The 27,061-nt window shown below is 40.4% G+C and overlaps 2 protein-coding genes across 3 annotated transcripts in view; one reads left to right on the top strand and one right to left on the bottom strand.

Moving 5' to 3' along the window:
- The first annotated feature begins 9,488 nt into the window (after nucleotides 1-9,488).
- Nucleotides 9,489-12,011, top strand: LOC102310687 (C-X-C chemokine receptor type 5). The gene is made up of 2 exons (XM_005936806.3): nucleotides 9,489-9,633; nucleotides 10,902-12,011. The coding sequence occupies exons 1-2, from the start codon at nucleotides 9,601-9,603 to the stop codon at nucleotides 12,009-12,011; spliced, it is 1,143 nt and encodes a 380-aa protein (XP_005936868.1). The 5' UTR covers nucleotides 9,489-9,600.
- The window catches only part of bcl9l (bcl9 like), a 35,918-nt gene continuing 20,765 nt past the window's right edge, over nucleotides 11,909-27,061 (bottom strand). For both annotated transcript variants that reach the window (XM_005936805.3, XM_005936804.3), the window contains exons 2-9: nucleotides 24,159-24,232; nucleotides 23,645-24,058; nucleotides 18,251-18,373; nucleotides 17,691-17,865; nucleotides 17,524-17,608; nucleotides 14,612-16,994; nucleotides 14,237-14,491; nucleotides 11,909-13,955 (exon numbers count right to left, since the gene is read on the bottom strand). In XM_005936805.3, coding sequence (XP_005936867.1) covers nucleotides 12,796-13,955; nucleotides 14,237-14,491; nucleotides 14,612-16,994; nucleotides 17,524-17,608; nucleotides 17,691-17,865; nucleotides 18,251-18,373; nucleotides 23,645-23,972 — 4,509 coding nt within the window. In that variant the 5' untranslated portion in view covers nucleotides 23,973-24,058; nucleotides 24,159-24,232 and the 3' untranslated portion in view covers nucleotides 11,909-12,795. The remainder of the gene's footprint in view (nucleotides 13,956-14,236; nucleotides 14,492-14,611; nucleotides 16,995-17,523; nucleotides 17,609-17,690; nucleotides 17,866-18,250; nucleotides 18,374-23,644; nucleotides 24,059-24,158; nucleotides 24,233-27,061) is intronic.

The following is a 27,061-nucleotide window of genomic DNA, read 5'->3' on the forward strand; positions in this document are numbered from 1 at the left end:
ATTCCTGTGTGGTTGTTGATTCTCGCTTAATTAATGCGGCATCAGCAGCTGTGTTGTTGTTGTTGTTGTTGCTCCGTTTATTTTGTGAGTTCTTTTTGTTTGTTTGTTTTAAATTATTTTTAATGTGAATTTTAATGTGATTTGAACAGAATGTCTCATCATTTCTCAGAGTGCTCTAAAACCCATCTATTTGTAACTTTTAGGCTGCACTATTGTGATTCAGTGTCACCAGGCTGGCCTAAAATCTTTCTGAAAAGCCTTCAGTTGATCTAAAATGTTACAGAGAGAGTACAAACAAAGATTAAAAAGAGAGATCATAGTTTCACATATTAGCATCTCCTCTTTGGATCCCTTTTTTATATATAACTGAATGTAAAATGCTTCTTCTCACAAACATCATCTCAGATCTTCAGGCACCATTCTATCACAAACAACACAGATGGAGTTACTTTTAACTGCTCCCCTAGTCACAAGTTGCCACAGCCCCAGATATTTGATTTGACAGATTTTTATGCTAGATGCCATTCTTAACACAATCCCAGCATACCAATATCATATGATCTCAATACACTATCAGAGTACTCTGATCTCAGAGTGTAGACATTTTTTTGTTCATAGTGAAAAAGCAGAATGGGATGCAGAGCATTTAGTTATCAGGCCCCTCTCAAGATAAACACACATCCTTTCTACCTTAAAGTTTGGCCTTAAATCGCCCACCTGTTACAGACAGACAGTGTTGTGGTTGTTATGGTCAGGGAGAAAAGATCATACAGAAATCAAATAAATATTTTTTTAATGATAGATATTTGTCTGTACAGTAAGGCATAGGTGTGGATGTAGCGTTATCCATGTGTTTTGGTGCATCACTGCCACCTGTTGTACAGACACTGAAGGTATCCTGTAATAATGTGTTGGTTAGGGAGAACATTAAAGTTTACCAACCAGAGGTCTTTGTTCTACACTCTTTGTCTTTCTTTTCTTGTGTGCCACACATAAAACTAATGCCGCATTAGATGATGTAAACTTTTTTGATGCTCAGTTTATTTTGTGTGCGGAGAACACTGTGACTCATAACGAGTGTAAATTAATATTTGTGACATCATTTTGCTGTGGGACAATATTTTAGGTATATGCCAAAGGGTGGCAGTGTGGGGTTTTGGAGAAAATGCTTTTGACTAGCAAGCTGTAACAGTTACATCTTATATACTGCCTTCTAAGACTTCCAAGACAGACTCCAAAAGGCTGATTTTCATGTGTTGTGTTATTACTTTATATAAGTTTTTTTGTTTTGTTTTACATGGTGTTAGTCCTGTTAAGATGCGGCTCTTTAAAAGAGTTGGAAACTGTTAAAGGATAAAGCAGTGCAGACTTTATAAAGTTAACAGTGCTTTACTTAATTACCCAAATGGTTATTCTGATACCTGCACAGTCTTGCAGCATGTAATCATATTTGGTGCAAAGCAAACAAACTCAGTGTGTTGTTGTCGGCTAAATTCTTTACAATTATAGTTATTATTCTTCCTCAAACCGACAGGTGTAAGAGTGAGATGAGTGGTCTTACATTTTTTCACACATATTATTGTTCTTAAATTATTTGAATTTTACTGCAACAAAATCCAACTCTATTCAAGAGACTGTGATGGCTAGATGGGATTAATTAACCATCAGAATGGGAAATTCTTCTTCTTTCAAGCAAAGGCTACCTGAAAGCCAACAGACTGCTACTTTTTGATCTGCAGAGATCTGGATGTGAAGATGTAAATGTCCCAAACTTTTGTTGAGGACTTTGGGAGAAATACCGAAACAATATCTTTTTCATCTTCCTTATGTGATCACAAAAATACCACAGATTTATAGAACAACGTCTTGGGAATGCCACACGTATTAAAGCATTAAAGTGCCTCCTGACCTCAAACACAGCTTATAGGTATGTCTTTGTCCATGAAGGTTACAATCACACACTGTACTAACCGTGGATAGAAGATACATAATTTGAACACTTTTCAACAAATTTACAACTACAATTCCACTTTTTTCATTATATTTAATCACTTCTAGCATTATATCTGTATATAAAACATAATAATAATAAAAACAACTTCCAAAAATAGTAGTGTTTGCATTCCGGTAGGTTTCAGTCAAGACAGTGTGAAACAGAAAGTGAGACAGCCTTAGCTGATGAGTCCGACATCCTAGTGATTTAAAATTTTACAAGTATTTCAGTTTTGTTTTGTTTTTTACAATACTTTAATTTTTTTTTTACATTATTTTTTCACAATTGTGGTAGGAAAGTATCCAGCTCGTTCATGAAATGCTATTATTCAGTTGTTCACACAGTTTTAAGAGAGCCAGTGCTACCAACACTCCTCCTATGATTTTCATTTTTCAAAAACTCTAGCAAATGCTCAGTCATAGAACTTTCTCTTTAAATTGATCAGCTTTTCAAATGTAGTCATTTCTTTTGTAAAAGAACCAGCTGCAGTATTGTTAGGAATGAATGTACATGTGCAACGCCAAAAATCCCACACACGTTTCTAGCAAATAGCCTGCTCTTCAGGATCACCTTGAATGACTGAAAAACAAACATTTCTTATGTTTGGGACGTTGGTGAGTCATCTGGATGTTTACCGTGTGTAAGAGGGATGAGAAATGTCACACCAACAGCTTCTATATTAATTTAAAAAAAAAAAACATGCTGAACTTTTCAGCACATTTGACAACCTGGTTGTTCAAACAGGTGCTGCATGCATGCCATCGTTGATCCCTCGTGGGTGAAACAGAGTATCGATATGCATGGTAGCCTGTAAATTCGTGTTAAGAGATGGAGTTTGTGTGGTTTTGATGTTAATGCTGTGGTCTGGTTTCACAGTCTGTTTAGCTGCTGTCTTCGCTGCCACATCTGCCCTAGAGCTGGCTGGGGATAGGGAGTCTTTTGAGTAAGTGTGAGTTTCACATGTACAAACAACTATAATCTTGGGGAACAATAGGGCATCCAGCAATGCAGCTACAAGCTCAGTATGTGCAATCCACTCCCTGGGGACTGTTATACGCTGTCACTGTTTCCATAAAGTGCTGAAATCATGCACCACCCCAAATGCATGGCTTTAATCGATAGAAATGGTGACTCCTTGACCCTTAGCGATTTCACACGCTCATGTTAGTCCCACGAGTTCAGCAGCTTGATCTGAAGAGTGAGACGGTCCTGTGCCTGATGCTAAGATATCATGTTCTGTGACCACTGCTTGTCAGGTTAGTTTTAGAAACAACTTCTCTGTAATTGTGTGGTTTGCCATCTGCATCTGTGGTGAGAAGTGAAGCTGAGTTTAATACAGGGCCACTTTTAACCCTGACATTTGGGATTTCCAGTAAGATAGTGTGTATATTGCTGTTGGTTACCTTCTTGTTAAAGGTCTTAGCATTTTTGTTGTAATTTACAACAGAATTCTTTTTTTTTTACTTACCTTGACCAACAAGCAGCTGATAAATGTGTATTTTGTTTTTCTCAGTGACACAGTTAGTACTAAAAGCATTAATTCTGAGTAACCCGCATGGTCATGTCAAGTCAGTACTACCTTTTTGAGCTGTTCCATATATAGAGGAAGATCTGCTGCTAGTAATTCCAGCGAGAATGAAAAAAATGCTATTGGTCTTTGTCTTTCTCTATGCGGCTTTAGCAAAACAGAGGTCATGCATCCACCCTTTTTGTCTGCAGTTTGTTGGGATTTCATAATCGTAAAGTAATGCAGGTCTGCAGTATTAAGTCAGTGAAAGCTGTTCGTTCCTGTTCAAGGTGGCAAAGATCACAGTCTGTTTTTAAGTATTGCAGATCGGATTTATTTCCCCTCGCAACTGCTTAATCTGTGTAACCGTTAAAGGGTGGTAAGTTGGATCCTCATGGGTAATTTGGCTTATAGCAGGGTGGAGCCTGGATGACTGTGTTCTTTCTTGTGTTACAGGCCTACGCACTGCTGCTGCTGTGTTGTTGCAGCCTTGTTGTTGCTTTGCTGTAGTTTACTGACTGGCATTGACTGGTTCTTTGGAGTTGTCTTTTTTGGTTTTGTGCGTGTTGGTTCCTGTTTCTTTTCTATCTTATTTACTGAGTTTTGTTCTTTATCTCTTAATTTATAGTTTGTTTGTTTGCCACCACTTATTGTGGGGGCTAGGCATGTGTGGTGGAATTCCCTCTGATGCATGCTAGTGTACACACTGGCGAAGAGGTATAATGCATTATTTAAGTGGCATTGAGAATTGCAGAGAGTCCACGGGTGAGTAATTGGTGGCACCCTTGGGCACTTCTCCCTGTAGGTTGCCTCCCCAAGTGGCCGGTCTGCACCATTTTGTTTAATTATTTTACTGATGTGCTATTTTAACTAGGGCAGCATCGTTGCAGCGAACCTTGTTCGTTTGTTAATAAAGTGTCTTGATTGACAGTTCTGTATTGCCAGCCCTGCTACCTTAGAAGTTTCCTTTCTGCAGGACTGTATTTGCAGTTATTGTCTGAAACCTTGTTTTATGAAATTGACCTGCTTCACCTCTGCTTGTTAATAACAAGCTTGTGTGCCTTTTGTAACTGTTAAAATGTTTGCACTGGCTATTGTAATCTCTCCTGGGGTGTAACTTTCCTCCCCAGGAGAGGAATGGGCTCTTCCTCCTTCGCGCCACCACATTTGCTTGTGGTTTTTTGGGAGAGAGGGACGTGCCTCCGCATAGGTGACTTTCTCTGAAGTCCATCACCTTGTGACTGTTGTCAGTGAGGAATTTCAACAGTCGGTTTCGCAGGCCTGCTTAGAAGGAAAACACATCATTAAATCATCAGCATATTGTCACAGTGTCAGCCCCTCTGGAGAGATTAAATAGAGAGATTTTTATTTTATTTTTTTTCCACTGCACTGTTGAGCATCATCTTGAATATCTTGTTCAGCTTTTGAAAGAGAAGGATGTGTACTGGTATCATGGATACTGTAAAAACCTTGACATTTATCAGTGAAAATCACTCTGACTGCACATTTGGGTTTTTTTGTTTTTGGTCAGCTCTCTCAGACACATGTGCTGTCACTTGTATTGTGTGTCTGTGTGTACGCTGTTGTGGAAACTTCACCTGTTTATCATGAAATGCAAGCACAGCAGTCTGTAGGAGTTTCCACTCCAATGTGAAAGCAAATTCAAGTTGTATTCAACAATCGCTACATTTTACTCACTCATGTCATAATCAAGCTATTTTCCCCTGACACAATGGCAGTCAAAAGTTCACATATTGTTGGGATTAAATAATTTGCAGTGCCTCAATAATGATATGCTTTTTTATTAATAAGTGTTATAAAGTTATATAGTGTAGTATTAAGTGGACACAGCCCTGCAAGTTGACAGGACAACATGGTGACGGCAGAAATGCATGTTTGAAAGATTCGTTCATTGTCTTCGGAAATCTCTTTTGCGTTGTTCAGTCATTGGAAAGTCTCCTGGTCCTGCAGATTTTATGGCTCTACCACTTAGTCTGTTTACGGGTTTACTAAAATGTTAACATGTTGTCCTGCAACCCAGATAATTCATTGTAGCGAGGGTTTGTAAACACCAGATGAATTCAGTCTTTGGCCGTAATATGCCCCTCAGCTTTTTCCATTTTAGCAGCAATGTGAGAGAGGGCTGTGTTAACACGCTTGCATTCATTGCACGTGCATGTCTCATTTTCACATCCCCCTCCTTCCCCTTCTCATCACCCACCCAAAGTCATATACCCCCAGTTTCCTGTTTTTCAAGATAATCCTTAACCTAACTTAACTGTCTCTCGCTGATTTTTGCTTCATACAGCAACATTTTAGGCATTTTCAGCCACATACAGAAAACAGCCTATGTTATTGCTGCCTTCACATCCTTTCCTCTTCCACGTTCACAGTAGTGCATGCTTGTGTCTTGTGCATTATCAGCTGTTGTATCCGGACTTTTTAATTTTCTCAGTCTTTTCTTTTTGCCATTTCTCTCCATGTATGGCAAATTTCTCAACGTTTGACCACCTTCCCAAATCCCTTTGCACAGAGTGTTTGTTTTTGGACTTCAGGGCCTTTCACAAAGCGATCTCACAGGTGAACTTCCCAGTTTGTGATTTTGGGGGGCATCTCTCCAACTAGCTGTTGGGTGGTCTAAGCAGCTGTGCTTTGGACATAATTCCATTAGGTTTGACTTATTTTTCTGTTGAACAAAGGTGTATATCTCAGAAAGGTTTTATCTCCCTGGGCATTTAGTGAAGTTGTTGCATAGTGTGCATAGGTTGGTCTCACCTGCTCTCCATCCCAAGGTCTTCCTCAATTGAAATTTCAGCAGTGACTCTGTCTGCTTTAGATTGGTAGGTACCTGTCTCCTAAATAATCAGTGTTCTGATCGATAGGATTCTTTTGGGAAAATAAATTCAGTGTTGAAACCAGACTTATTTTTTCCAAGATCATTCACTTCATATCCATATCCACACTATTAACCTCCAATAGCCATAGATTAAGTCTGGCATTTTTAAAGCAGTCTTGAGCAACAGTTCTCCAGGCTTTCTGAAGTCCTGTTTTCAGAGGAATTTTATTTGTTCACTTAACACTGATCTATGAATCATTCAAGCAACAAATAACTCGAGGGATGAACCAGGGTTGTGTCTACACATCACAGAAAACTTTAAAAAAGAACCAGTTTGAAATTGTATCTTCTGGCACTTCATTATTAGCAGCCCTTTAAAAAAAACAACAACAATGAATAAACTCATTAACATTTGTTGCAGTTTCTTTAGTTGAATACAGTGACTGTATAAAATGTTTTCTACAGTCATTGGCTGAATCTGTAAAAAATGCCAAACATAACACATTTCTGCACATAATTTTTGCCCCAATAATGTGATTCCCACAGAGCTAATAAATGGCATGGTATGCAGTATATTCTAAAAAATTGATAAAAGTGGAGGACAAAAGAAGAGGCAGCAGGCCTAAAACAAAAAACAACAACTAAGGTGGATGAACAGCATCTGAAAAAAGATAAAGTCCCGTCATAGAACTTGAGAGATGCGTCTGTCCCTCCTGCTGATCCATCTACTGTTCACTGGAGCATTATCAAAAATGGTCTCAGTATAGGAGCGGCTGTGAAGTGACCATTTTAAGGAAAGGAAACATGGAGAAAAAGCTGAGGTTTGCCAAATTACACAAGAACTGGACTGAAAATCAGTGGGGTTTTGGTTCAAATCTTCATTAATATTGATACTATAAAGAGGAAAGAGGTGCAATGTTTACTCCCATTTCTGAAATAAAGGGGAGGCTCTGATTAGGGCGACATTCAGCTTGTAAAGAAATTAATTGCACACTTGCTTGTAATTAAAGACACAAAGGTGGTCATACCAAACAATGACTTTCAAGCTTGTTAGAAATACAGTATATAAGGCGATTCTCTCTATATTTGTACATTTCGATAAATCACTGCAGTCCTAGTAAAATATAAAACATGAGGGATGGCTAAACACTTTTGCACAACACTGTATATGATTTTGTGCGGTGAACAGAGATTTATTTACATTTTACTTGTGGCCTTGTGTATTATGAATGTATCAGGTGGTTGTGAATCAGTTATAAAATGATTCTGTATTTTGTTTTTCCTTCATATAAGGATGTAATATCTGACAGCAGAAAGTATATTTCAGTATCTTTTAATAAATTCTGCTGAGTGAAGCTTCGCTGAGCTGAAGCTGGCTGACTGTCTCACTCGTTCTCCTGTTTATATAGAAACATACTGTTATCGGTAGATTTCGCGAGTCAGATCAGTAACTTTTGGATAGCAGACTTCACTGTGGACACCATGCTATTTATTATTTCATATTTTAATTATTTATTTAATTATTTATTTGGTCTAGTTCAATTTAATCAGTCCAAGTGGGGACATTGGCAGTATATTATAACTGATTGGACCAAAACACTTACTATTCATATGGTTTACAAAGAATATAAAACTTAAGCAAGAGAACCCCAGAAAAACTGAATGGCTCCTTAGTTTGGTGGAGAGCTAAAAGGGATGTTTGTTGTGTAAAGAGAGCTAAAATGCAAGGCTGGTTCAGAGCACAAACTGTAAAGGGCACAGATTTGCAGTGTTGCTGCTGGCTACAGCCCACACTAATTGTTTTTGTCATGCAGAGTCTCGTCGTTCTTGTTTTTGCAGCAAGAATGTACTTTCCTGTTTTGGAGAAATTCTGCATCTGTAGCTAAGCAGACATGAACGGAAATCACAAATAAGTCATTTTAATCATCCTGACTTTGATCACTTGTGTGGAGAAGCATCCTGTCAGCTGTTAGGCATGTATGCACTGTACTTCCACATTCGGATTTACCACAGAAACCATGTCCGTGGCCCCCACCCCCACTTCCTTTCTATCAAAAGAGATGATAAAATTTGAAAAATAATCTTGTGTAGAGTCTAAACCAAAAGACGACTGAAGTAGATTAAACAGGGTTTGTTATCTTTCTAAGAACAATATGTGTCTCTATCAAAGATATATGGTTTACTATTTGTTTTCTTTTATAGTATTTTATGTTTACATCGTTAAATACCCTTAATGAAATAGCCTTATTTGATTAACCCACGTTTTATTTTATTTTTTTTTTATTTAAATTTGATTAAAAAAATGAAACCAATCACATTTCCTGTTGATATTTGTGGTTAAGGTGATGCTGAAGCTGGAAGTAGCTTTTATGGCAAGGTCTTTCAACCTGTGCAGTCACCATCCTGCTTGTTATGGCTCCTGGCCTTGGAAGAAGTGAGCCAGCCTTCCTTCAAGCAGACCTCCAGGGAAAATCTATAGGACCAGCCGAGGGATCCCAGACCAATCAGCAACTGATTGGGCACACCTGTGTCTTTAAAAGGCTGAAGCACATTCATTCAGGGGCTGCTGCTTTGAACTGAGTGTGCAGTCTGCCTCGTATGCTTCTGTCTGTGAGCCTTGCTTGTAAAACCCTGTCTCAAGTGTGAGATTGTGGCTATTTTAAATTAAAAAACAAAACAAACCCAATCACATTTCCTGTTGATATTTGTGGTTAAGGTGATGCTGAAGCTGGAAGTAGCTTTTATGGCAAGGTGTTTCAACCTTTGCGGTCACCATCCTGCTTGTTAATATTAACCTTAAACTGGACCATGAACATAAAAATGTTCAATTCAATTCATTTTTATTTATATAGCACCAAATCACAATTCAAGGGGCTTTATATTGTGTTGTTAGTAAAAACATAAATCTGGTACTAATGACCGAGCTGGATGATCTTTCCAAACTGTCATTAAACAATTTAGAGGAAGGATGTATATAAGCATGCTGAAATAATTCTGTTCAGTTTAGTGCAGTTGCAAAGTGCTGGTCAAAAGCTAGAATACAGGAGTGCAGTTACTTGGAATTGCATTACTGCTCTTGTGTGATTAATATTAATTGTTTTTGTCTCTTTCCTTCCAGAGACGCCCATGAACCCAAAAAAAAAGAGAAAAAAGAGAAAAAAAAGAAAGCATAGCGAATAGAGCCAGCCAGCACTGGGAGGAAGTGCAAGCATATTTCAGTACTGCAGTGTGACACATGCATTCAAGGGGCCAAGATTTATCTGCATGGCTTCAACAATGACTTTTACAGCATTTGAGGTAAGACTTAAAATAAGAAATGGTGAGATGAATGGAAAGTTAGTGCAAATATTCTTTATGACAGCACTCTTCAGCAGAGTTTTGTTGTAATAGCACGTATAATGGGAAATTCTGTCTAAATATTTTAATTTAGAACTTTTTATTTGTTTTATTGTTTTTTTGTTTTGTTTTTTATACACAAACATAAAGGAATACGTAAGCTCTATTGTTATTTCCTATCTGGTCACATATTCTGTAACTCCTCGTTAATCGTTATGAAGCTGAAAGTTTCATATAAGACATTAACATAACTCTGTACCTTCATTTTCCAAACCTCAGCCTCAGTTTTAAACGGAGGTTTTAGTTTAAAACAAGAGATTTTAAATGGAATGAGCAACATGTAGCTGCTGCCTGTGACTACGGCTCAGCTGGGAGTTTTACATTCTTCCTATATGAAAAGAGAATGAATGATGTAATTTTTTCTATTAATACACATTTGATGACACACAGATTTGGAGGGAAAAGGAAATTGAAGTTAAAATAAAACCTGTATGGTTGTTATGTTATTTCTTATTACAATCATAATCCTTTTATCAGTCTACATTACTCGCAATAGAAAATAGATGTGTAATCAAATACCATAGAGAAGATTTCTTTATGAAAATATGACATTTCATCAAAAGGGAGAATCACATCTGTAATATATCATAAAAATATTTGTAAGTGACTTTTTTTCCCACAGAAGTCCAGCAGTACAGTTAACATTACATTTGAATAGGATGCAGCTTTTGGTGTAACGGTGTTATGATTATTACACATGTTTTGCATTTCTAATGATTTTTCTGCAGATATTTTTCCCGCAGACTTCTTTTCATATTTAGTAACATTTGATTAAACACTGAGAAACGGCACACTCGACAAGGCTTTCAGCTAGTTATTTAAGTTGTGTTTGTACCAGCTACTATTTTTTTTTTAAATATGATTAGCCACGGTTGAATCACATTTGTCAAATTTAGTTTGAAATGCCTTCTGAGTCATCATGAGAGGGAAGTGAAAACAATCTGGTCTATTCAGTGTTTCCTGCCTAAACATTAGACTGAGAAAACTGCAGTGGAAAAAAAGAAGTATTTGATCATTACATAAATGAGTCTGTTCATACTCCTGTAATGAATCTTCATCATGAAACAAAACTATTAGTCTGATCACTATCACATATGCTGCATACAACAGGGAATCTTCATTTGAGATTTGATGATTAAAAGTAATGCTCTCTTGTATGTGTTTTCAAGTTGACACCTGAAGAACTTAATAACTTGACCTATGACTCCTGCAACTTCACCGATGCCTACTGCAACTGCACCGATGACTACTGCAACTTCCCCATTGTCTACCCGTGTGATGATGTGGTCCTGCAGAGTTTTTATGGCCAGTTCCTGCCTGTGCTGTACACTGTGATTTTTCTCCTGGGTTTGGCAGGGAATGGCCTGATGATAACAGTCCTGGTGACACGATGGCGCCAGCTCCGCATCACAGAGATCTACCTACTGCATCTTGCCCTGGCTGATCTCATGCTTTTGTTTACAATTCCCTTCGATGTAGCCGACAGCGCCACCGGCTGGATTTTTGGAGATTTTATGTGCAAACTGAATGAGTTCTTGAAGAATCTGAACCTCCTTTGTGGCAGCGTCCTTTTAGCTTGCATTGGATTTGATCGGTATTTGGCAATTGTTCATGCAATTCCCAGTATGCAAAGTCGCCTTCCAAGAACAGTGCACCTAACTTGTATGATAATGTGGCTCATCTGTTTGTTTTTGGCATTACCGAACGCCGTATTTGCCTCAGTGACACAGAAAAATTCAACGTCAGGCATACCTTTCCTGGCCTGTTACCACTACAGTTATGGTGCACACGCAAGCAACTGGGTTTTGACCAACAATGTCTTTCATCATTTGTGTTTTTTCTTATCTCTGGTTATCATGAGCTACTGCTACACAGCACTAGTAATTACTCTGTGCAACAGCCAGAAAAGTGAAGCAAAAAAAGGAGCCATTCGAATATCACTGCTTGTCACACTTGTGTTTTGCTTCTGTTGGCTGCCACATAACGTCAGTTTGATCATATATACCCTGCGACAACAGAATGTGATCATGGATGACGACTGTAAATCAAGAGAAATAATGCTGCAAGTGCTTGAAGTGACAAAGAGCCTGGGTATCTTGCACTGTTGCCTGAACCCTTTCTTGTATGCATTTGTTGGAGTGCGCTTTCGCAATGAGATGATACATCTGCTTTGTAAACTGGGCTGCAGACGAATCTGCCTGCCTTTCCTCAGAGTCCATGGCCACAGTCGGGTATCAATTTCTGATGGAGCAACCACCAACAGCACAGTGCTCATGTAATAAAGTCCTCTAGTCCATGTGTACATGCCCTGAAAATACCCCTCCTCTGTACAGTGATCTTATAATACAATACTCATTTCTACTTTTACTGTATTTTGTTTTGTTTTTTTTATTGTCCATTCAAAAAAAAAAAAAAAAAAAAGTTGTAAAGCTGGCCAAATATCAGCCTTGTGTTGTTTTGTAGCTACTGCTAATCCAATAAAGATTTTATTTTATATATTATATGACACCCGTGTTCTCTTGTGAGTGTTATCAGATTACATGAATTGACAACACAAGAACCAAAACAAAACCATGTTAGAGATCCTTATTATTCTTTTTTAAACTCCTATTAAAACACAGTTATACAGAACAACTGCAAACAATCACAAATTGCATCTTATATACAGCAAGTATATATATTATAATATATATATATATATAATTCCTTTGCACAACAGTTTGGTAGTTGGAGAAAATAAATCAATGATATTAAAACAAATAGAAATTTGAGGCACTCCTCTCCTGACTGCTGCGCTGTTCCCACAACAAATACACACATTTCTGAAATATACACATTTTACAGTTTATATAAAATGGCTTCAAACTTGTTATTGAACAGTGTTATAGTGATTTCATTTTTAATCAGCTGTAATCCTTTTTTGCACGCTCTTTTTTTTTTTTTTTTTTTTAAATTCCTCCTTTTCAAAACCACTACAAGAATAACAATGAAAAATTCTGGACACAATGGGAGGGTAACCCAGTGAACGCATTTTTTTTTTAAAGAACTGTTTATTGAGCTGGATCAGAATGGCATATTGGTCATACCTCCGGGACCATAGCCAATGGAACTGTCCAGAGACATTCCCCGCTGTCTGAGAGACTGTGGGCCCATCATACCAGACTGTGGATGAGGTGGGGCCATCATGGGACCCTGAGGGGACATTAGTGGGCCCTGGGGTCCAAAGGGTTCCCCTGCAATTGACATGCTTCGCTGCTTAGCCTGCATCATCATAATATTCTGCTGTGCCATCAGATTCTGTTGGTGCTGCTGAGAAGGCATCATGCCAGGTCCATATGCATTGGAGGGATGGTGGAGAAGGCTGTTGGCCATCATGGCTTGTTGTTGCTGGAGTTGCTGTTGGGGCATCAGCCCTGTCCTTCCCATCATATGACCAGGGGGACACATGGGGCCCATGCCCCCAGTAGAAACCATACCCCTGGAGACCCCCTGAGGAATGACCATGCTCTGGCGTATTCCACCATGTGAGGGGTGAGGTGGCAGCTGCTGTTCAGCCATCATATTCTGTAGGCTTGCCAAGTGGGGGTTAGACGAAGGGCCACTGCTATGCGGAGGCCCAGAAGAAGACAGCTGTTTAAGGAGCTGCTGTGGCTGCTGGGATGGCATCCCTTGATGTGGATTCTGATGTGGCTCACTCTTAGGGAAATACTGAAGAGTGCTACTCGGCTTATCGGAAGGAATGATGCGGGAGAGATCAAACTCAGGAATCCCTGTGTGAGTAGGGCGTATGACTTCACTTAGATCAGGTCCTTCACCTATGGGAAGTGAGGGAAAAGAGTCTGGTGGGTGAGGGGGGCGTTGGTGAGGATGACCTTTGTTAAGAAGATGTAACTGCTGATGTGGCAGAATATCTTCATTAGACTGAGCGAAATTCTGTGACATGCCTCCAATAGGTGAGTGCATGGGCCCATGTGGTGGTGGCTGCATGCGGGGAAACCCTGCCGTCTGGGGTATAGGCGACACATTGCAGGGCCCCATTCCCTCAGGTGCTCCTCCCATCATGGCAGAATTCATGGCAGGCATGCCCATTTGGTTTGGGGAAGAAAGGACAGGTGCTGAGGAATCGTGGGACAGGTGCTGCTGACCTTGGTTTACAATACCCATCGGGCTTTGGGGGTCACTGTGAGGACCAATCTGTGACGTCTGGGGATTACCCATATTTCCTGGTGATAAAACAAGATGAATACATGAAAAACCCATATTATAACAGTTAATAAACACAAATGTTTTCTTAACTCGTTAAAATTACAAAGTATTAACTGGAGCATTATTTTTATTCAAAAAACTCACTACTTTAATATAAATACTTAAACTTTCTTTTTGTCATGTTTTTTCCTGTAATGGCATAGACAAATTGCCTTACATCAGCACAATTTAAGCAAATCCTCCGTTTAACCACTGTAAAAGGTATTTTCTGTCTGTAATGATATCCCCATTTTCATACCTCCGATGCTGACACCAGATAGAAGAGGACGATCTGGTAGCATCTCATCATCAGAAGTAGCGATTGTTTTGATTGCATCATGGTAGAGAGGAGTTGAACTGGGAATTGCATACTTGGACATTTGAGACATGATAAGAGATAATGGATTCTGAGATGTTGGGACATCGGGAGAGGACGTAAATGGCATACTAGGATTCATTGAGCCTGGCTGGGAAATAGGGGTAGAGCTTGAACTCCTAGGGGGAAGTGATTGGCCTGCAAAAAGAACAATGAAAAAAAATTAGTAATCTCACAGCAAGACAAGGAATATCATAAACCTCAGAGAAGCCAATACGGCATCTCTGATGTTTGTTTTGAGCTTGGATTGGAGTCTACCTGTTTCAGTAGAGCCACATCCTCCATTGCCCACCATCTTTCCACTGGCTGGACCACCCGGACTTGGAAGTGGTGGTTTAGGAGACGTCCACCCTGGAGAGTTTGAAGCCAAGGCGGGGGACTTCAGTCGTGCAGGGGAAGCAGACGGAGAGTGCATCCCAAGGCTGGAAGATCCCATTACTTGGGGAGACTTCATGGAAGAAGACGAAGGAGTCCCAGCACCAGATGCAGGTGGAAGAGGGGGATGATGCCCAGCAGAAGAAACCTGTGATGGTGACTTCAGCCCTGGAGCAGAGGGGGAAGGTATAAGAGGAGATGGCTCTTGATTGAGGGATGGAGACTTTAGTTGATGAGGAGGAGGCACTGAAGGAGATGTCAGAGGGTTAACATTTACTGACAGGTCAGAGGTTTGCCTAGAACCAAGGTCTGCACCCCTAAGGCCTCCGCCCATCGGCATATGACTAAGACGTGATGTACTTCCCATTTGATGAGGTCCTTGATGATCAGGCCCAAACATCTCTGGGCCACTTTGTTGAAGATACGGTCCTTCCATCTGACCTCCAGAAAAATGACCTTGGTTTGGAAACTGATAAGGGCCTTCAGGTCCAGGGATCATTCCTTTATTTCCTCCTCTTCCATTTTGAGAAGCCCTGATTCGTGAAATCTCTCCAGTGCCAAACATCTCCACTAAAGGTCCTCCTCCATGGCCTCCTCTGAGCTTCTGAGACATCATCTGCTGTTGCTGCTGAACATGAATTTGTGGGTTCATGTTCATTGCCATGTGGCTCCCCAGAGGAGAGTCTACTAAGTCTCTCATCGGAGGACCCCCTCCAGGAGAGCCCATAATATCACGTGAACCAGGAAAGTCCATGGGATCACCTCGACCGGAGGGTTGACCACGGCCCATTCCTAAATTGGGAAGATCTGGGCCCCCAAGATTATCCATAATTCTTGAGCCCATGTTGCCATGCTGTTGCTGTTTAGCCAATCTATCAAGTTCAAACCTGGAAGCACCCTGCATGTGCCGTTTGTCCATGATGCGAAACAGTTCCTCGCGTGTTAGCAGATGCTCCGAGTCACCTTGCAAGTGTTGTGGCGGCCCACCAGGGTAACATCCATGGAAGGGACTTCCACCACTTATATTGTTAGGCATATCATCTAGCCAAATCATGCCTGGGCGTGAGGGCCTGTGGGGTCCTAGACCTTCCATTGATAAAACTCCTCCTGGACTACCAGGGAAGCCCCCTCCAGACGGCCCTCTCGGTCCAAGAAACCTTGGGCCACGGGGTCCCTCTTGCATTTCTATCATTCGTCCATTTCCACCCATTCCACCTCCCATCATATTGGCAGGACCCCATTGCTGATCTCCAGGCTTGCTGTGGTATGGAGGAGGGGGTCCTCTCATCATCATAGGCATGCCCATGTCACTCATGATTCTAAAGTTTTGGGGATGCGCAGAAGGGTGCATCTCCTGTTGTCGCCTCTTCTCCTGGTAGAATTCTTCTTGAAGTTTCCTCCAGGCCACTTGCTCTTGGGTCAGTCCTTCTTGTCCAAGTAAAGGACCCATGTCATCCCCAGGTGACAGATGGTGATGTGGAGGTTGTGGCAGGTTATGATGAGAGTCCATATGAGGGCTGTCAAGGGCAGGTCCACCAATGGATTGTGTATGAGAAATTATTGACTGCAGGGGTTCTTCATATTTCTTCATATCGCCCATTGGAGCCAAGGCTGATGATAACATATTACCACTACCACAATTTCCAGAGTTATTAGTACCACTGTTACCTTCCTCCAGAATGCCACCCCTATCAGTATTATTATTATTTGGATTGGATGAGTTATTAAGAGCATTGTTGTTAGAGCTTGCAGGGTCTCCAGAGCCTCCACCTGATCCACTGCGCAGAAGCAGCCTCTCTATGTCTCTCAACGTCTGCAGAGAGCGCTCCCTGTGTTCCAGTTGCTCTTTGGAAAGACCATCTGTGTTTCCTTGGCCAACCCTCTGTACTGTATCACTCTGTAGGTGTGTAGCTAGGATGGAGGGACTTCCCGAGGGAGAGACACTAGAAACAGGAAGAGGCATACCCCCTGTGCCTTTCCCATTTCCAGTTCCTGGGTCTGCGCCAGCAAGTTCTACCACGCTTCCTCCGTCTGACCTATGAGTGACAATACTGTTATTGCTGGAAGCTCCGCCAGGTCTGGTCTGGGGGGATTCGTTATCAGAGTGCCCTGCTGATGATGGTGTCCCTGCAGTATGCATCAGACTCCCAACACCTGCAGAGGCTGGCCGTGGAGTTCCACTTTGGGATTTGGGGGTGCCTGTAGGTGGTGAGCTACTGGTATTTAGCTTCTCAGATAAATTAGAAAGCTTCCCTGATGGGTGGCCCTGTGGCAGAAAAAAGGACAAAGAACACAAGGCTGAACTTTTAAAATGCTATTCCTGCAGTCGCAATTGCTTTTCATATATTTTCATTAGTAGTGTGATCATTTATCAAGCCAAATTATTTTCTATATGTGAACTTTGTCACTTTGATGTGATTGTCTTCTGCTTGTGTAGCCTACATTATCTAGCCTTCATGTATTAAATGGGTAACTACTACTAGTGTGTCTGTCTTCTAGAGATAAACACATTACTAGTATTCATCGCTGCACCTGCAGTTTTGCTGTTTGTTGGTACCAGACAATTAATAGCACTACATACCCTTCTAAGTTTTTTTTTGTTTTTTTAACAGCAGTCCAAAGAAGTGACAGACAGACAGAAACAGGAACAGAGAGGCATCCGAGATTAAAATAACTAAACAAATACAAAAACCCTTCACACATAGTTTGCACCTGTGGTCTTTAATGTGGAAAACACTTTTACTCCCATGTGGTTTAATCAGTTTAGGAGAAAAAAAGAAAAAGAGATGACTGACCTGCTCCAACTTTGAATGTGGAACGTTTTGCTGGTGAAACAGAAGGATGGAATCAGCCTGCCCTTTTATTACTGCCTCTGCAGCACTGTCAAAAAATAAAATGGCCACTTTTAGAAGCTGATACTCTTAATCTCCATATGAATCATTGACCTGCAAATATTTTTCACCTGTTGGCAAGGCTGGTTGTGAAAACATAGACCACTTGCTGTGAAGCCTGAGGGGGATCTGCTTTTAGCCCTGGTCCCACCCCACATCCCATTGCTGGACCTCCAGATTCGGGCATGGATCCCGAAGTCAAGCGATCAGAGCGTCCCTGGATAGGACCAGCCAGCCCTCGCTCCCCTTAGAAACAACAACAATAAAACAAAAAATACATAAATAATTAAAAAGCCCTACAGTGGTTTCATTTCTCTAAAATAGCTTGGATTTTTATTTAAATACCAGCAAATTCATGTGGCTACAAGAAATCAACACCAGAGTGCGCTAAAAAAAAACATAGTAAGGCATTCTAAGCAGACATCTCTATTTCTTAGTGTTTTGTGCGTGCAGGAACTCCAACAGCAAAAGTTAATTTATCAACTGAACCTCAGAGAAAATAAAACAGACGTGCTGGATGGAGCGCGGGGGGGGCGGGTCGACTGTTGTGGTCACAGTAACACTATTTCCATATTTAGACAAAAGCAAATGACAGTGTGTTTCACCACTGTGTTCAGGTATTCACACTCACGGTGGGCTGTAGTGTGTGGCTTGTCTTCATCTTCCTCTGTGTCAGGTCCAGAGCACCATTCATCTCCACTGTACGGCTGTTTCTTTTCCAGAACACACCGCCGCTTGCTGCGCATAACACCCTCTAGAGGACAGACAGACACATCCACATTCATGCATCGGTTATACAATTTCTTCTTTACTGTTACAACTAACGTACAAATGTATTTTCCAGAATCACAAGTTAATTAACCAACTTTGTCTGTTCACATGCAATGTGCTTTACTTGCTGGAAGTTCACAGGGCTCCAACTTACAGCTCAGAACAGCATCTCTAATGGCAGACTCGTTTTAAAATGATAATATGGTCATAAAAATGGTAAATTGGCTGCACCATGAAGTTGTGAGTAGAATGTAGGAGGTCGATTAGTGATTATTTTTAACTAGAGCTATGGTATGCATCTGCAAGGTACGTTTTAGTAAAAACTGGTGAATCATGAATTAATTTGACCATGTTTAATCCTCTGAGGTTAAAGTAACCATATGTGCCAACCCCAACTCCAATCCTTTGGGAGAGCAGCACCAACCATTGCTAGTAAATGTTGCTTTGCAATATTAAACAAAAACAAATACCCGCATCCCAAATATACTTTGAGATTTAAAATATAGCACTAAATGTGATGTAGATTTATTTTTGCTTTCGTATCCAGCATTTTACATATTTTAAGATGTGACAATGATGCTGTTAAACCATCTCAAACTCTTGTATATTATTTACATTAAAATGTATCCACAACATGAACATAAGCACGATTATTTTGGTGGCTTTAATTCATTTTTGTGGTGTAGGCCTTATATACATCAAACTGTCAATAAAATCCACATAAATGGATTGTTAGGATTGAAAAAAAAGAAAATGTATAAAAGGTTGAAGTCTGAGCTTTCCACGCAAGTTGAAATGGCTGCGTTTTGCTGCTATGTCATCTTAAAACAGTCATGTGATTTGCGCCGGCACGATTGTCGACCCCAGAAGGTTAAATCATTTCTGCAGAAATGCTTCAGCTGCTCTTGCCAGAAGGTGCACATACCTGTTCACTCCCATTCATTTTCTAAGATGAAAAAAATATCATAAGCAGCATATGAAGTCTTTCTGCTTGTGCAAAATGTTGTAAATACTGAACTATGTGGTGGTTCTGGGATCTGATAGGAACAGCACCCGAACACCTCACAAGGTATTCCAGGCATGTCCATCTGGAACAAGAACACAAGATACTGAAAATACACTGGATTATATTCCCTGCTTTCCTTTGACTGATACTTTCACAATGCACATCTGAATTAGTGGCACCGGATTCTGCGCCAATGACTCGATATAAAAAAAAAAATAAATCAATAAAAAAATATTACAGAGTTGGCTTATCAAAATAACTTGCAGGTAAACATTTCACTGACATTTTGGCTGCATGTATGTCATTTTTTTATGTAACTGTGTGCCAACTTTATTCATCTCATTTACAGTGGTTTGAAAAAGTGTTTGCCCCCTCCTGATTTCCTAGCACTTTGCATATGTGTCACACTTATGTTTCAGATCATCAAACACATTTAAATATTAGACGAAGATAACCGGAGTAAATATAGAATGTGGTTTTTAAGTGATGATTTCATTGATTAAGGGAGAAAACTCATCCAAACCTACCTGGTTCTCTTTGAAAAAGTAAATCCTGAATTAACTGATTAACTGAAGAAGCTTCTCGGATGAGAGGCAAAACGTCTTCAAGCAACCTAAAGAAGTCCAAACGCTTTTCTTTCCGAGCTCCTTAGACTACGATGACCTGGATGACTGAGAACCTTCACAGACAAACTGTGATTATCTACATTTTTTGGAAAGTTGAGTTCAGTTTCACTAAACACATTCAGGCCTGATTACAGGCACACCTGTTGAATCAGGAAATCACATAAATAGAATCTGTCTGACAAAATAAAGTACACTAAAAGATCTCAAAACGCAGCACATCATGTCACTATCTAAAGAAACACCTGATAAACAAAGTAACTGACATCTATCCACCAGGAAAGGGTTACAAAGCCATTTCTAAGGCTTTGGGACTCCAGCCATTATACACAAAGGGAGAAAACTTGGAACAGTGGTGAACCTCCCCAGGAGTGTCTGGCCTACCAACATTATTACAAGAGCACATCGACAACTCAACCAAGAGATCACAAAAGAACCCAGAACATGTCTCTGTTAATATCAGCGTTCATGGTTCAACAGTAAGAAAGAGACTAGGCAGAAATGGCATCCATGGGAGAGTTCAAGGAGAAAACATCTACAGACAAAAAAAAAAAACCCACAAGGCTCATCTCACATCTGCATGAAAGCATCTGCATGATCCCCGTGACTTCTAAAAATATTCTGTGGACTGATGAAGGTTTGAGTCCCACTACATCTGGTGTAAAATTAACACAGCATTTCAGAAAAGGAACATCATACCAACAAAACATCTCGAAGGATAATGTCCAGCATCTGTTTATGACCTCAAGCTGAAGCACACTTGGGTTCTGCAGCAGGACAATGATCCAAAACACACCAGCATGTCCACCTGTTAATGCAGGGGTGGGGAACTCCAGGCCTCAAGGGCCAGTGTCCTGGTTTTAGATCTCACCCTGGGTCAACACACCTGATTCAGATGATTAGTTCATTACCAGGCCTCTGGAGAACTTCAAGACATGTCGAGGAGGTAATTTATCCATTTAAGTCAGCTGTGTTGGATCAAGAACACATCTAAAACCTCCAGGACACCGGCCCTTGAGGCCTGGAGTTCCCCCACCTCTGTCTCAACAGCTTAAGAAAAACAAAATATACAGTTTTGAGTAGTTTAGTCCTGGCTAGAATCTGATTGAGATGCTGTGGCATGACATTAAAAAGGTGGTTCATGCAGAAACCCACCGATGTGGCTGAATTACAACAATTCTGCAAAAATAAGTGAGCAAAAATTCCTCCACAACACTGTAAAAGACTCCCTGCCAGTTATCACAAACCTTTCAGTGCAGCTGTTGCTGCTAAAGGTGGCCCAATCAGTTATATGGTTAAGGGGCAATCACTTTCACACAGGACCATGAAGGTTCTAAATTTTCATTTAGAAACCACATTTTGTGTTTACTTGTGCCATCTCTGTATAATATTTAAATTTGTTTGATGATCTGAAACATTTAAGTGTGATAAACATACAAACCAAAAATAGGAAATCAGGAAGGGGTCAAACATTTTTCACACTACTGTACGTGTTGCTTATAAAAACATTGAGCCAAAAAAACACAGTTACGATTTTGTGAGAGCACGAGCTACTGTGGTTCAGTCGGTCCAAACTGCTGTGGCTGGCCTAAGATTTCCACAAAGAACAGAGAACCAAAAATGGACAGCAAATTCAAAAGATGAATAAATCTCTAGGGGTTAAAGAAAAGATCAGCACACTCTGATCTCTCTGATTACTGACTGCACATGCTTCCAGATAAGCTTTATGACAATTCATTGATCATCTTTTTGTCTTCAGAGTAAAACTACTTCCAAATAAGCATGAGTTTGGGTAACCACACTCCCAACCTATAAAGTTAAAGTGAAAAAGGAAATTGAAATGACAGTACAGACAACCCAACAGCAGAGGGAGGACTGGTACCTTTTTTCAAAGTAGTAGTTACAGATTTATCTAAGAAAAACGGTTACTGAGGCAGTTTTTCACTGCATATTTCAAGGTCTGGCTAATATAACACATGTAGGATAACCAAATGGATCTGAACATTTGTGTTTGTTTGAATGGATAAATGATGACAAATTAAAGGGAAACTTAAATGTTAGTGTTAGTTCTGTTCACCACCATAGCACTGTTTTACTCCTATAGCAGAATCGCAAAGAATCAATGCCAAAGCTGACTTAAGCCGCTCTAGTGGCACACATTGGCACAATACCTTACTAAAGTCCCTGTGCAGACATGGACTCCTCTCTGATAACCTGATAGCGCACAAGAGTCAGTTTCTTCACCATTCGGTCGGCCACTTTTCTTTAAGAATCACAACTGCAATTTTCCACAATCTTCATGTACCACTTTCAGAATGGTGCAAGTCTAAACCCATGCCGCTAAATTAACTGGAAGACTCGCACAAGATTATGATCATGTGTGTGTTATGCATCTTAAATTGCTCAACAATAAACATTACAGTTTAAGAGAATGCTTTAAAAGAATCAACATGAGTGTATCGTTCGCCTTGAGGCTCACGCTTCTAACTTCACAGTCTAACACCAGCCGAGCTAATCTCTAGAAAGATTAAGTTTATTCCATACCTGCTACGTCAGAAAGCAGCAGAAATTAGTTAAAGTTATACCCAAAACTGAAACAAGATATAGCATCTAATTACACCGTGCTCACCTCTTAAAACTAATCTGTCCCACATAGATGCATCTTAATAATTCTCAAGGCATGGCATATCCCATGTGAAGTAGCTATCAAAGTAATCAAAATACAGCTACTATGGTTAGGAAACTCTTCTCTTATAAAAAACATCACTTGATAAACTGTCAAATTGTCAAAGCATAATATTGCAGTAGTGCTATGGATCAATACTGTGGGTCTGAATGAATCCCCCCAATCTTTCATTCTTTCCTCTTAGCCTCTGCTGCTCTATGTGCTGGAACCACACCTCATCCCTGAGTGTTTTTATGTGCGTTTGTGTTAATTATTAATGTATTGATACATTACTGTGTTTGCATATTCATACTGTGGGGACTCTCCACCCTTTTTGGGGTCAAAAAGCAAGTTCCCATAATGCAAATCATTAACTTTGATAAGACAATTTCTGTTCTGTGCATGTGTGTGTGGTGTTTGTGTATGTGTGCGTGTGCAAGGTTCGAGTAATGCACAGGAAGCTCAGATGAGTTTCACAAAACACATGATGAACTCTTAAAATAGCACTAGCAAACAAATGCAAATCAAGCACTTTGTACTGAACCACATGAACAAAAATATTTACACTCATCACCTCCTGTTTTAATAGTATCCTCTCTAGCATTACTAAGTTGTCACAACCACATTAGCTTTCTTGCTCTCAGAGCACTACAGAAACCCCAGATGTTTTTTCATCTGAGACACGTCACTGCTGTGAAGGCATGGCGAAAACAATCAAAAGCCAGGGGGAAATTCTGATGCTTCAGTGAAAGGTCAGGGCATTTCAGCATGAGAGAAAACAAGTTCTTCTGTCCTCGCAGTCCTTGTATTCACTTCCTGCTGTGGAGGAGGTGAATGCACGTAATCTGGTATTTCGGGTAAAGATCTGGCTGATAGGGAGGTAAAGGAAATGAACTTATGCATAATTAGAAGAAAAAAAAGAACTCACTACAGAGCACCCTCTATATATCGATGTCTTACCCCCTTTGGCATCTGTCTCCAGGACTGGAGGAACAGCATTTCTTAATTCACCAGAGTCAATGGAGACGCTCCGATCCCGCTTGGTTTTGGTTTTCAGCATCCCTCCAGTGCCACTCACTGATTGGCTGCCAACTTTGAGCCCAGGGTTGCTCAGAGACAACTGGCTGGTTTTGACTCCATGGTTGCCAGAACCAATGCCCTTTGAACCCAGGTGGGTAGCAGATCCTGGCTGCTGCTGCTGCGCCTGCTGATTTACGCTGGGTATTTGGGATCGGCTGTCACCAGTGACCTGCTTGCCATGACTGGCCAGTTTATTGTCTGGGTGCATTTGAAAGGCTGGTGATTGAGGTGAAGGTCTGGTAAGGAGAACTGCTGGGCTGTTAGTCAGTGGAGTCACATTGCTTACAGGCGACACTGATGGAGAAAAGAAAAAAATAAATAAATCAGTGATCAGTATTTTAAAGGCTGGTTCTAGGTTAGGTGTTTAAACCAAACTTAAGCCGTGTTCACTCACCTCATCTCACCTAGACACTCAGCTGACACATCGCCATGCTGGTTTCCAGGATGCTTCACTGACCACACATAGACCTAGGGGACAGTAACGGAGGAATATCATTAGCAGAGGCAGACGGCGACCTTTACAGCTAACACTGTTAGTTATGTGTCCTCAACCTGTGGGTCAAAGTCAACGTCATGAGACAGAAGAGAGAGAAAAAGCCAAAGACTGATAACAGAGTAAGGCCAAAAACACACCGAGGTAACTGTCTCTTTAAGGCAAAGAGTGCAAAACTGAGTTTGAGCTGGGGGAGGGACCCGAAACTCAGAAGTAGCTCAGTAGCAGTGTTTAAGGTGCCGCCCTCTTCTAAACACTTTGCAAACCGCAAAAACTCCACCACATACAATGCTGTTTAGCAAAAATCCTGTTTCCCTCACTTAGACACACTCATTCCTGTTTCACACTTGTAGCACAAAACAGATAAACGAACTACTCGATACTAACAGATTTTATTTTTGGACTATTTAGACACGCAACCAAATCTCAAGACATCATCAGAACTATCTACCTTTGCTTTAATGTAATTTAGAGTGACCAAAGATCCCAGGTAATGAGGCCCTAATCATAGACTTTTAATTATTTTCTTTACAGAAAAGGTATAACAACAGAATTTTCCCAAGCAAGAATGAAGCTAAATATTAGTAATGGAGGACTTCAAATGAAATCTGCTGCTGCAAGCTGGCACCCTTTTGACACCACCACCTGCCCATGTCCATAACCTCAAGTTTCTGTTTTTAATATCTGCTACTGCAGTGAGCTGTTTTTGGTGAAAAATATTTTATGCATTCTAACAACTAGCTCTAAACAAGCAGACTGAGTTCATCCCATAAAAGATACCTGTGCAGAAAACATTAGTTCTTCAATATTTGCAGGTTTCAAGATTAGCTGGTCAAAAAAAACCCTGTTTAAAATAAATATCTAGGCCAGATCTTTGGCTGACATCAGGCAGATCGCGTGTAAACACTTCTGACTGATGACACAATCCTAGTCAATCAGGTCAGCTGTTCCGCTCCAAAAGAACCATCTGTAGCACTCACTCACCTTCACAGGTAATGGTAAACACAATGCTCCCATTAGTCATTATCCAACACTGGCTCAAGTCAGCACAGGAGGGTGCCTTGTTCACTGGCTGAGGATTTCATCATTCATTAACTCAAACAGGGACAGTCAGACGTTGCAACTGTTGACAAAGTATGACTCACTGCTTTGTGCAACACAAAGGGGAGGCAGACTAATCATATGGTGACAGGCTGACCTTCAAGTGGACACTTGTGAAAAGAAAGAGCCGGCTAAAATGAATACCCGTCTAGTGGTTATCAAGCCAACTCTGTCATTTATGCTACTCTTGGCATGTTGAGGGGAATCAAGGCAATAAGGGTGCAGCTTAAATTGGAAGAAGTGGAAGAATTGAAGAGTCACCGAAGTAAATCTTGTGTTTCACTTGAACACTGTAAACTGTTCAGCCTCATGCTGCCATTATCCACCACTTCTTGCAACATGTATGGATGTCTACTGTAATGTTCTTTGTGAGTGGCTGCTTGAAAATGAAGCCTGTCTCAGAGTGAATGGAGAGAACTGAGTTTATATTACATTTGCATGTTTAATATACATCACATTTGTTTTTGTTTTTTTGCAACAAAGATAGCGATGGTGGAAACGCTCAACTCGAATCTTCAAAATGGGACTTTACAAACCAATGATTTACATCACAGTGGCAGTACACACTCTGTACTGCTATTTGTGTCTCTCGTTTGTTCTCCGTTTTATGCAGGAGATTGGCATGCATCTCCTCTCCAAAACACACAAAAAAGCAAAGCAACATAGGTGAAGTAAAAATCAATGTTATTAATGTGGTCTTATATTACTGCAAGAGCAATTAAAGCTTCCTACTATGGTGGTAACCCTTGTGGCTGCTGTGTTTTTTTGTTTGTTTGTTTTTTGACCTGCCAGGACCCACCTTTTTTCTTTTTTTTAAAATATACACGAGGTGCATGTTTTAGCAAATCTCAGAAAGCAATTTGGACTGAAGCAAAAAAAAAAAAAGCCTTGCAATTTTATATATTGTTAAGGATTCAGTGTATGCATGTGTGGTTTTACATTCCTGTGCATAGAATTATATAGAATCAGACAGTATAGAATTATACTGACTGTAGTTAACTGCAGTGAGTTTTGGTTGGCCTGATTGTTTTGGAAAATGCTCATCTACTGGGATTTAAACACACACCTGTCTTCAGAGTTCTTAAAGAAGGGTCAGAAGAAGAGGAAACTATTCAGAGGGTGACAGTTCTCTGAAATTAAATGCCTTGTTGATACCAGAGGTCAGAGGGGAAGGGCCAGATTGCTTCTAGTCAACAGGAAGGCAACAGTAACTCAAATAACCACTCGTTACAACCAAGGTATGCAGAACAGCATCTCTGAACATGCCTCAGATCTGGAAGGACTACACCAGTTGCCACTCCTGTCAGCTATGAATAGGAAATGAGACTGCAATGTGAGCTTGGGCTCACCAAAACTGGTCAATAGAAGACTGGAAAAACATTGTGTAATAAAACAAGTGTTGAATTCTGCTGTAACATTCAAAAGGTGGGATTAGAATTTCTAGGTGGCATGAAAGCAAGGATCCTTTCTGCCATGTATAACTTGTTCAGACTGGTAGTGGTGGTGTAATGGTGTGGGGGATATCTTCTTGGAACACCAACTGAGCATTGTTTAAATTCTATAGCCTACCTGAGTATTGTTGCTGACAATGTCCATCCCTTTATGACCACAGTGTACCAATCTTCCTGCTTCCACCAGGATACAAACCATTTGCCAAGGCTTAAATAATCTCAAACTTGCTTCTTGACTTCATGAAATGACAT

This window comes from Haplochromis burtoni, unplaced genomic scaffold (genome assembly GCF_018398535.1).
Source record: "Haplochromis burtoni strain Fernald_Lab_line unplaced genomic scaffold, NCSU_Asbu1 Contig_36, whole genome shotgun sequence".
Lineage (NCBI taxonomy): Eukaryota > Metazoa > Chordata > Actinopteri > Cichliformes > Cichlidae > Haplochromis > Haplochromis burtoni.

What these genes read in the sequence shown, in the direction of transcription:
- LOC102310687 (XM_005936806.3), top strand. Translation starts at nt 9,601, where the DNA reads ATGGCTTCAACAATGACTTTTACAGCATTTGAG. An exon ending in TGACTTTTACAGCATTTGAG is followed by an intron (nt 9,634 to 10,901) that starts GTAAGACTTAAA and finishes TGTGTTTTCAAG; the next exon opens with TTGACACCTGAAGAACTTAA.